Source organism: Thunnus albacares, chromosome 21 (genome assembly GCF_914725855.1).
Source record: "Thunnus albacares chromosome 21, fThuAlb1.1, whole genome shotgun sequence".
Classification (NCBI taxonomy): domain Eukaryota; kingdom Metazoa; phylum Chordata; class Actinopteri; order Scombriformes; family Scombridae; genus Thunnus; species Thunnus albacares.
The window spans coordinates 2607773-2619861 of NC_058126.1; the positions used below are offsets into that span (position 1 = coordinate 2607773).

General features: G+C 36.1%; 1 protein-coding gene across 1 annotated transcript; it reads right to left on the minus strand.

Annotated features, from left to right (window-relative positions):
• Positions 1-5377: 5377 nt before the first annotated feature.
• Positions 5378-7198, minus strand: ppp1r3g (protein phosphatase 1 regulatory subunit 3G). Its single transcript, XM_044339269.1, has one exon. The coding sequence runs from the start codon at positions 7138-7140 to the stop codon at positions 6328-6330; it is 813 nt and encodes a 270-aa protein (XP_044195204.1). The 5' UTR covers positions 7141-7198; the 3' UTR covers positions 5378-6327.
• Between the last annotated feature and the right edge of the window lie 4891 nt (positions 7199-12089).

Below are 12089 nucleotides of genomic sequence, written 5' to 3' on the forward strand. Positions count from 1 at the left end.
GCTGCAAATCACACAAAGCAGAAAAAGATGCTAATTTAGCAAAAAATACTCCTTTACAAGTAAAAGTCCTGCATTTAAAATCATACTACAGTAAAAGTACATAAGTATTATGAGCTTGATGTAGTTAAAGTATTGCAGTAAAAGTACATAAGTATTATGAGCTTGATGTAGTTAAAGTATTGCAGTAAAAGTACATAAGTATTATGAGCTTGATGTAGTTAAAGTATTGCAGTAAAAGTACATAAGTATTATGAGCTTGATGTAGTTAAAGTATTGTAGTAAAAGTACATAAGTATTATGAGCTTGATGTAGTTAAAGTATTGCAGTAAAAGTACATAAGTATTATGAGCTTGATGTAGTTAAAGTATTGCAGTAAAAGTAGTGGTTTGGTCCCTCTGACTGATATATTATTATATATGACATCATTAGATTATTAATAGTGAAGCATCAGTGTTAGAGCAGCATGTTACTGTTGTAGCTGCTGGAGGTGGAGCTAGTTTACACTACTTTATATACAGTTAGCTAGTTTAGTCCAGTGGTTCCCAACCTAGGGGTCGGGGCCCCTCCAAAGGGTCAGCAGATAAATCTGAGGGGTGGTGAGATGATTAATGGGAGAGGAAAGAAGAAAAAACAAAGTTCTGATACACAAATCTGTTTTCAGTTTTTGGACTTTTTCTCTAATCTTTGATTTTTGCTGAAATATTGGATCATTTGAACATTTATTGAAATGAAAGCATGTGAGAAGTTTAGAGGGAAAAATCACTATTTGGTGGAGCTGTTAACAACTCATAGACATGTGAAATGTGACCCCGACTACACACTGCTTTTTGTAAGACGTCAAAAGCCAAAAAGGTTGGAAACCACTGGTTTCATCTTTAACAATGTGTTGTATTTTAAAAGCTTGTTATATTATCCATTGTGTCAAATCTTCATCTGAAAAGTAACTAAAGCTGTCAAATAAATGTAGTGGAGTAGAAAGTACAATATTTCCCTCTGAAATGTAGAAAGTAGCATCACATGGAAGTAAAGTACAAGTACCTCAACATGTACTTAGTTATTTTCCATCACTGTCTTCTACTGATAAAAACAATGTGACACATGCTCACTCTGCCTCCATCTGTGATCTGTGTTCAGTTCCTGCAAATCACTTATATGAAAGTGATCTATGCTACTTCCTGTTAACCTCGTTTTTAAAATCATCTCATCAGAGAGGACAAGTGGTGAAAAATGCATCTGCCTCTCATGTTAAACTGCTTTTTGGACAAAGTATTTGGACAGAGACTCGTACAGAGCACGTGCATGCTGTGTGTGTTAGTCTGATGAAACAGTGACCACTGATTGAGCAACGTGGTCTTTTACACCTGTCTATGTGTGTGTGTGTGTGTGTGTGTGCGTGTGTGTGTCTTTGTGTGTAAGTGGGCCAGTGTGCTCGTCCTTAAACCAACAGATGGATCTATTATTAGCAGCCGGTGGAGCCTTGTGGGTCAGTCACCTCCTTCACCTTCAGCCTCCTCCACCCAAAACCAAACGCACCTCTGAGCTCACCTCATCTGCTGCTACATCCAATCACGCTGTTTGTGTGTGATTCACCGTCACACACACACACACACACACACACACACACACACACACACACACACACACACAGAAAAGAAACTTATGTACTTTTACTGCAATACTTTAACTACATCAAGATCATGCAGGACTTTTACTTGTAATGGAGTATTTTTACTTTGCTGTATTGGTACTTTTACTGCAGTAAAGCCTAATATGAGAGGCCATGATGGAAACTTTAAATTCATATAAGAAAAGGGAAAAAGTTTCAGTTGCATTATTATTATTTTTAATTGAATGTGTCAGCAGCAGTTTGTTCACAGGGTTTGAATGACAACAACAGGCTGGAGATGTTGTGAGTTTAATTATGTTTAGTGATCTAATTATTCAGTCATGATCTAACAGTAATCTTGAGAACACAAATACTTTATTTTTTTCATGTGATTATGTGTAAATTAATTAAGCTGAGCTCATGAAATAATTACAAAATAAATCACAAGGAAATAAAACACCAGCATACAGCGATCAGACGTCTGGACTCTGAGATTCACCTGAAATATTCTGCATCACTTTGAAGCTCTGTCAGTGTTGACCGATCAAACAGATGTGCTCAGGTTTGTCAACACGACTATTTTCAGAGGCGTCGGACTTCTGAACTTTGGCCACCGTGCAAAGACGATGGAGACCGAGAACCTGCTGATCTCACCTACAGAATAAATGTTACCGTGTGTATTCATCGACTGCACTTAAATATAAAAATATAAAAGTTATGCAACGTTTTTCTCATTGAAATAAAGTAGAAAACAAACAGCCCTGACCTGCACCATGACTGTACATCTCTTTAAATGTTATTTAATGTTTTTAAAAATGATTTGAATCTGGATCAGCTGTGACAATCTAATACTCTATTTTTGTAACATGCTAATATTAGCATTAGCATGTTAACATGGTGACATTTGTCAGTGTGAAATTATTGTCATTATTGCAAAATACTAACATTAGCATTTCTCTTGGCCAATAGCATGTTAGCATTAAGTAGGCTAAAGCTTCTGGTGATGCTATTGTCCTGTTTAGCTAGTGCTGACATTAGCATCTTAATGTGGTTAAAATGTTAATTCTGACATGATCAAAATGCAAACATTAGCATCATTCATGACTAACACAGCATGTTAGCATTAGGTACTGCTTTCTGGTGATTGTATTAGCATTAGCATGTTATGTTAACTTTGGCTTTGTTAACATTGTGGGTTTTGTTCTTGTGTTAGAAGCAACATGCTACTGATAGCATGGACACAGGCTAACACAGCCTGCTAGCAAGTACAGTCGTTACTGTGAAAGCTTAAACTGAGGAAAGTTGATCCAAGTCTGATTTATGTTTAGTTTCTGTATAAATAATAAGCTACAGTAGGCCAAGTCCTCATCTACATATTAACATGTAGCATGTAGAATGTGACATGTAGCATGTAACATGTAGCATGTAGCATGTAGCATGGTCAGTTCTGAGTCAGATCTGAAGAAGTTTCAGGAAGACAGAAAAAGACGATTAGACTATTAGACTTTGTATTTCTGCTGCTGTATGTAAAAACACAGTAAATGTATGAAGTTTTTGGCATTTTTGTTTAACTTTACTTGTTGTCTGAACATAGAAACAGATCTGGAATCAGCAACAAGATGTCTGGAAACCCTCCAAAACTTCTCCTGTGAAGGACGAGAGACGTAGTCGCATCTCATCATCGTTCAGCTGCAGCTTCAAACGCCTCCAACTTTCCCTCCTGTGAGGTGTTTTTATAAAGAAAGCAGCTTCTGCTTCCTGTCGTCAGTGAAGAGAAGCTACAGAGCTGAACCGCTCTGCTTGGAACCGTTTAAAGGGATTTATGAAGCTGAGAAGTCTGTAAAAACAAAATTACACTCGTCCCATAAAACTCTCTGCTGCACCACCGAAGACTGTAAACTCTGTCCTGTGGACGCCGTCGGTCGGCCATATTGGCCCTGATGTTGTAACTATGTTATAAATATTAAAATCAAGTTTCCCTCAGAATATAAAACACTGTTTATTTAATATATGAACACATTACTGCTGACAATCAGCAAGAATCAGTCATCACAGTTTCCCACCTGACCGACCTTCAAAACAGAGGAAGGAAGGAAGGAAGGAGGGAAGGAAGGATGAAAGGAAAGAAGGAAGGTAAAGAATGAAGGAAGGAAGGAAGGATGGAAGGAGGGAAGGAAGGAAGAAAGGAAGGAGGGAAGGGAGGATGGAAGGAAGGAGGGAAGGAAGCAAGGAAGGAAGGAAGAAAGGATGAAAGGAAGGAAGGAGGGAAAGAAGGAAGAAAGGATGAAAGGAAGGAAGGAAGGAAGGAGGGAAGGAAAGAAGGAAGGTAAAGAATGAAGGAAGGATGGAAGGAGGGAAGGAAGGAAGAAAGGAAGGAGGGAAGGGAGGATGGAAGGAAGGAGGGAAGGAAGCAAGGAAGGAAGGAAGAAAGGATGAAAGGAAGGAAGGAGGGAAAGAAGGAAGAAAGGATGAAAGGAAGGAAGGAAGGAAGAAAGAATAAAAAGAGAGAAGAAGAAAGGAAGGAATCAAGGAAGGAAGAAAAATATGGATAAAGAAGAAAGAGAGAAAAGAAGGAAGAAAGAACAGAAAAGGAAGAAAGAAGGAAGGTAGAAAAGAAGAAAGAGAGAAAAGAGCGAGACGAAGGAAGAAAGGAAGAGGGAGAAAGACAAGAAGGAAGGACAGGAGGAAGAAAAGGGAAGAAAAAGAAAGAAGCAAACAAACAAACAAAGGAGGGAAAAATGTTTTTAATGTTGTTTCAGTAAAAATTGAAGACAAATTTGTTTGTTTGTTTGTTTGCTGTGAGCACCGTTTATTGATTGATATCTCTTTAAACTCCTGTTCCAATCACAACACAAACATTCTCCTTCATCTTCACCAACATCATCATCATCATCACACTTTATCACCATCATTAAGAGTGAATGACATCACGAGTGGTCGCCATGCTGGTTGCCTTTCACTTCCTTTAAAGTTGCAGTGACTTTTCCAATCAGACTGATTGATACTTGATGTTAACTGTGATTTGATTACAAACAAGTTTCAAGACTTCCTGGAACATTTTCATCTAAAAAATCTCTGACTTTACAACTTTTATGTGAAAATTCTCAGAAAAAGTGTAAAACATAATTTGCACAATTTTAACCCTTAACATGCTGTTCAGGTCAAATTTGATCCATTTGTACATTTGAGCAGCAAAAAAACAACAAACAAACATTTTTCTATCAGCCTGAAATTTTATGTCATTTCCTGAAATAAAGCAGAATATACAAAAAACTGATACTCTTTTTTTTTTTACACACAGAGACTGTTTATTTGTTAATTTATTATTAAAATTCAATAACATTGATTGAAATCATGACGGCTGTTATATTCTTCTCGTTTTAGACGATATGAGATCATAATATAATGTGACTGTGGTTGTTTTTCTCTCCATAAAAGAATAAAGAATAAAACTCTTTCTGCTCTCTGAAGCTTCATTAACGGATCAATCACTCGTTTATTTATGACTGATGAGGTATTTATGAATGAAAAATAGATTTTGTGGTGCAGAAGTTTAGTTATAGAGACTAAATATGTGCTGATACTGTCAGAATATGAGCAGTATGTCGGAGTTAAAGAGCTTTCTGATTCATATTTATTCATTTGGCTCAATATAATTCATCTCTAATTGGTTAGAAATGAGCAGCAGACCCTAAATCTAGTTTAAAGACTTTATTAGTTTTAGTTGATATTGTGTTAATTTGTTATAAAGTTGTGTTTTTATCAAACTGCACACAGAGAACTGAAGGTTGCAGGTTGTGTTATTACATCATAGCAGTTCAATAAAGCTGCAACCAGCTAATATTATCTTTATAATCCATTGATTGATCAATTTAAATGTGGATCAATATTCCCTGAAGTGAACATATTCAGATGTTTTATCAGAAACACAAAGATGTTGAGTTTACAATCATGAAAAACTGCAAAAAAAACCCCAGCAAATATTCATATGTGAGAAGCTGCTAGCATGAAGTTTCTGGCATTTCTGCTTAAAAATAACAAGGCAATTAATGTTCTGTCAATAGTTTAATCATCTAATGACGTCAGCTCTAGTATGATGTATAGTTGGGTCAGTAGGAGGTGAATCCAGTCTTGTTAATAACTTGTTTATTTTTAAATTCATCAACATCATTTTTTCTTATCAACAGATGGAGTCTAAGAGCAGCAGTGAGACAAAGACACTTGTGTTACTGTCAGCAGGTCCAAGACGTCCACAAGCTTGTTGACACCAGTTATGATGATCGAGCACATTTCAAAACCTGCTTGTTTTTTTTTTTTTTTTCTTCTTCTTCTGTGTCGTCTGGAGAAACAGAGTCCATCAATCCAAGTGGACATTCAGAAAAAAAATATCCATAAATGTCTTTCAGCTGCGTTGTTGTCCTTCAAAAACACATTTATGAGCTTCCAAACAGAGGTTTTAAAAACACAGAGGTAGAAATGAAGGAAACATGAAATAATGAGCATCTTTGTCATTTCTTTGGATGATGTTTGGACCTTTTTAACTGCAGCGTGAAACAAGTTTCCCTGAACTCAGCCAGACTCACCACAGAACACAGAACTGCACTGATGATGTGTTTATTAACAGCAGCTGCATGTCAAAGCATTTCTGTCAGCACGCGGGGCAGATGGAGAGCTTTTTTACGCGCAGATGGAGAGCTTTTTACGCACGACGCACGCACCGGTCAGGTGGCGTGGAAAGCGGCGCTGGCATATGGCGTGCTGCTGGGCATGCAGTGGTACCTGAGGGTGTAGTTCTGCCCCTCGTTGTTGTCCCAGAACTCCCCCTCCTCACTCTTCACGTAAACGGCGAAGTGCACGGCCGAGCTGGGGTCCATGAAGGGCGGCGTGTACACGGTGAAGCTGTACCGCTGCCCCACAAAGCCCGGCTGATCCACGGCCACGGACAGAGCCTGCGCGTCCACGTAGGTGAGCCAGTCGTTGAAGGTGTACCTCACTCCGACCTCTCTGTCTGCGCAGCCGGTAAAGACCCGGATCTGCCCCCGCACGTCAAACTGGGTGATGAAGACCCTCTCCAGGCAGACGCGGAGCAGCTGGACTCTCTGCTCCGCGTCCCGTGGCTCCGGGAAGCAGGCGACCAGCCGGTCAGTGTCCAGGCTGGTCTTGAAACTCTGGCACAGCTCGTTCAGTGAGTCCTGCTGCTGCGGCGGGAAACTCTTGTGCCTGGACAGGACTTTGCTCGGGATCTGCGGCTCCTCCAGCGAGCTGAAGTGCTTGACGCTGGCCAGGTTCAGCCCCATGGAGTCGGCGAACTTCACCCGCTTCCTCCCGTCACTCCCGGAGTCGTCGTCCAGGAGCGCCGCCGGGTAGGCGGGCAGGGACCGGGCTCTCCTCCTGTCTCTCATGAATCTCTCCAGACGAGACGCGTCCACCTCGTCGTCCAGATCTCCCTCCTCGTCCTCCTCCTCCTCTTCCTCCAGGCCGTTCCCCGTGAGTCGCCCCGGGGAGGGCGGCTCTCCCCCGGTGTAGCGGGACATGTCTGCCCGGCAGCCCCGCGGCCTGAGTGCTGTGGCTGCAGGCCGGTCAGGAGTCCAGGTAAAGACCCCCCTCCCCCCCACCACCACCCCCCCACACACACGCAGAACATCACGGTGACAACAGAGCGCGTGCTGCTGCTGCTGCTGTCACAAGAACACGCGCACCGTCAACTTTCACCTATTTGCGTGCAGCAGCAGACTGTACAACAACAACAACAACAACAACAACAACAACAACAACAACTACTACTACTACTACTACTACTACTACTACTACTACAGTAATAAACAGTAGTAATAACGGTATCCATTAATAAATACTACTACTAATAAATTAAATTATATCATAAAATAACAATTACAATAATACAATAAATGATAATAATACAGTTGATTATTATTTATAATAACAACAACAAAAAATACATAAAAAACAGTAAAAGTTTAATAACAACAACAATATAAATAAATTAACTTAATTAGATTAAAACTAATAATAATGACAATCAAACCAATTATAATACAATAAAATATATTAACACAATAACATTATTAATAATTGGAATAATAATACTAATACATTATAAAATTAATAATTAAAAATAAAAATTCATTTATACAGTAAATTAAGATCAATCTGATCAGTTTATTTACTTTAATCTAATAAAACTACAGTATAAAACACAACTTAAAGTGATCAATCAGAACATTATATTATATCTATATGAGGCTCAGTTATATCAATAAAACATGTTTAATGTGCAACTTTACTAAAAACTAAAGTTGACATCAGCAGGATGAAGCTGAGTCATCTGAGTCAGATTTTATTGGTTTAATGAATTTTTATGGTAATTTTGTAAACATACTCAAAACTGTAAATCTAATAATAATAAGACATGACGACATGATGCAGTTTAATAAAGATACCAAATGAATAATAAAGATAAATAATATCATCCATGATGATATACAACACACACGGGAGGAAATTATAATAATAATTCAACTTTACTCTTAAACAAACAGGACGTATATTATTATATAAACACACGCATCGACCTGCGTCTCCACGTCGACTCTAATGTTGAAGTTCAAAGTTCAATCTTTCAAAAAGAGAACCTGAACATCCACAACATGCTGCTGATGAAGCTCCTGTGATATGATTGAAAGCTCCAGAACAGCTATTAAATGATTATTCAGTTGATTAGTTGCCATCTATAAAGTTAATCAGCAACTATTTTGATAATCGATTAATCGTTTTGAGTAATTTTTTAAAGAACAAAACTCTCTTTATGACAGTAAACTGAAGATCTTTGAGTTGTGGACAAAACGAGACGTTTGATGACGTCACGTTGGACTTTGGAAACACTGATCAACATTTTTCACCATTTTCTGATATTTTAAAGACTATTAATCAAGAAAATAATCAACAGATGAATCAATAATGAAAATAATAGTTAGCTGCAGCTTTATATTTCTATCACGTTATAATATAATACAGTTATACACATATAACCAGCACACATACACACAGAACAGTGTTATATCATTTTTATAACATTTACACTCTGAAAATATTAAATAAGTAAAATAAATTATTCTACAAATAAATAAATAATATTATAAATACATAAAATGAATAAATTAGATTTTCCTTTCAGGTATTTTGTGAGCTTTAAGGAACAAAACACTAAAAAACTTTTAAAAAGTACAATTTTTACTCTGATGTTGATGTACTTTCATATACTTTGTTGTATTATTTCAAGTATTATTATTTTCCTGATATTTATATACAGTTGGTTAATATTTATAATCACTGTAATAAATAAATCAAATTATGTTGTAAAGGATCTTGTCATCGTTTTCTTTTCTTTTTTTTTAAACATGATTTTTTAATATTATGTAATTAATCCTTTTGCAACTTTATGACTGATATTTTATTGATTTTACCTTTATAAACAAAATCTTGCTTACACTCATATACAGTACACATATATTTACACATAAGTATACATATTTATTAATAACATAATTGAACATAATCCAGTAAATAAATAAATAGTTTATTTGTTTCATTTCTTCATGTAATTATTGATGTAATTCACGTTTTGTGAAGAGTAAAAACAATACATACATGGATACAGAAGTTCAAAGGTCACAGATGTTGTTATGTAACGCAGCCGTCCGCGTGGCCGTCCAACAAGTGCGTCACACAGCGACGCGTCAACAAACACGTGTCGTCATCACCGCCATCATCCTGACGTCACGCCGTTTAAAAAAAGAAAAACACTCTTCATCCGAGCAGAAGTTCCCTTATTGAGACAATAAATAAACAATACAATAACATGCTGCTTTATTTACTAAGACAACAAACATCATATAATGTTTGTTACAAACAACAAGCTTTAGCTAAAAACTGTCCAAATGTTTTGTTTCTTGTACAAAACGATGTGTTATTAGTTATTAATAATCAATAACAAACTGTGACATGTCAGTTTAAAAAGAGCAGAGTAGATTATAACAGGCTTTAGTTTGGCTAAATAATAATAATAAAAAATAACACTAAAACTGGGACCAATCAAAACAAATAAACGTTTGTCTTGAGTGACTTCCTGGTTAACATGAACCCAGTACTGTGCTGGTGTCATATCGACCCAAACTGGGTAAAATATTAACCAGTGATTTTTTTTTTTACTATTTTAATAATCAGTTAATCATTTGAGTCATTTTACAAGCAAACATGCCAAAAATTCAGTTTCAAGCTCCTGAAATGTGAAGATCTGCTGCTTTTCTTTGACATATATGACAGCAAATTGCATATATTTTCATTTTTAAAGGATTTAAAAGGTTTTAAACCAGCAGTCAGGTGTCCATATGAGCAGTGAAAGAGGTTTTCTTCACTGTAATCATATTAAAAGATCCTTCAAATCTGCTTTCAATGTAAGTGATGGAGGATAAAATCCACAGTGTGTCCACACAGTCATTTAAAAGTCTGTGTGAAGCTTCTATTCAGCTTCATCAGTCTGAGTTAGTCATATCAAGTGGATATCTGACACATTTACAGTCTTTTTAGCATCAAATTCCCTCTTTGTGTTTCCTCGGACAGTGTTTCCCTGTTGAGCTGCAGGTGGAAGTATAGTAACAAAAAGAGGGACTTTGGTACTAAAAAGACTGTAACGTTGAAAGATATCTACTTGATTTGACTCATTTGGACGCTGAAGCTTCATATTAGCTTCAGATAAACTTTTAAATACATTTTGTCCTCCATCACCTCCATTGTATGGTCATTATGAAGGGATCTTCTAATGGTCAGTATGAACAGGAGGAATGATTACAGCAAGAAAAAACAGCTTTAATGTTCATTTGGGCTCCTGAAAAACTGTGAACTCGTCCTTTAATATTTAAATCCAGCAGGAGAAACTATACGTCCTTCATTTTATTCTTTACTGATTCTTTTTTAAGTTTAGTTTTATAGAAAACAATAGGAATTACTCACTAAAATATACACCAAACTGAAAACAAACCAAATAAAAAAAAACAGAAAACAGCATCAACATGTGACGAGAAGAAATTTAGATTTTGTGTTTGAAGTTGTTCTCTTATAAATCCACCAGGTGTCGCTGTCAGTCTGTTTCTGTTCTTCACATTCATCCAACATGATTCCTCACAACAACTCACCACACATCAACTCTGACAAGGTGGTTTTTTTTTTTATCATAAAATGAGATTTCAGCAGTGTATTAAATTCACCACCAGAACAAACATTTAACCTTTATAATAATGTTTCTGAATGTTGACAGTTGAGCTTGAAGAATGAATATTTCAGATTAAAGCTGCAACTAACGATTATTTTCATTATTGATTAATCTGTTGCTCATAATGTATTTACTTATCTTAATATTTATTTAATAATAAGACTGTTGAACAAATAACCTGTACAGTTGTTTATTTTTAGAGTAGACAGTGAACCCAGTGCAGTGTGGTTTCATACTGTTTAACTTGTTTTATTTAATTGGATTCTAATTTATTTTATTTGCTTGTTTTGCACGTCTAGTTTTCACCTTTTTTTATTGTCTTAATTCTTTTAAATATGCTCTACCGCTTCACTGACCTGTTTAACAATGTAGGAATAATGTAAACTCTACTAGTTGTATATTAGTGTAATGTTTGTTCGCTGTCATGTTCATATGGAAATTATCTGTATTTTTCTATATGCAAAACTTGAGCCACACACAAATTTCCCATCTGGGAAAAATAAAGTTGATCTTATCTTAACAGAAACTGGTGACAAAAACCCGTCATAACTTCCTCAAGTCCAACATGATGTCATCCAATGTTTTGTTTTGTTTGACCAACGTGTTTTATAGTGAAATTACAGCAGCAGGTATGAAAAGGAAAGAACAAGCAAGAATACAAATATAAAAATGGGGAAAACCATCCATATATCCAAATTAAATTAAATCTATATGCAGATACAGAAAGTGAGCAGTAAGTACACTGTAAAAAAAAAAAATCATAAAAAAAAAAGTCTGGCAGCAAAAGTTGCCAAACATTTACCGTCAAATAACAGTAAAAAAACCTTTAATTATTCTACAGAGATTTATTTTAAAAATACAGATATTTACTTTGGACATTGTCTACATTTTTACAGTTCAACCATTATAAAATAAAAAGAAAATCTCATTATAAAACATTGCTAGAATGTTAAACAAATATATAAATCTGCACAAAAAATGAAAAAGATTGCAGAACAACCTTAAAATGACCTAATTTAAATGAAGACTCTTCTTTTCATACAATAATCTTTGGTAAATTCATAGGATTATCCAATCCATCCACAGGAACTCCCCATCAAAGTACAGATTTCTGGATGTAAAACACAGAGAAATTATGTAAATTACATTCAAATTACCCTCCTTTAACACCCATTAATGGTATCTTGAGAGCTT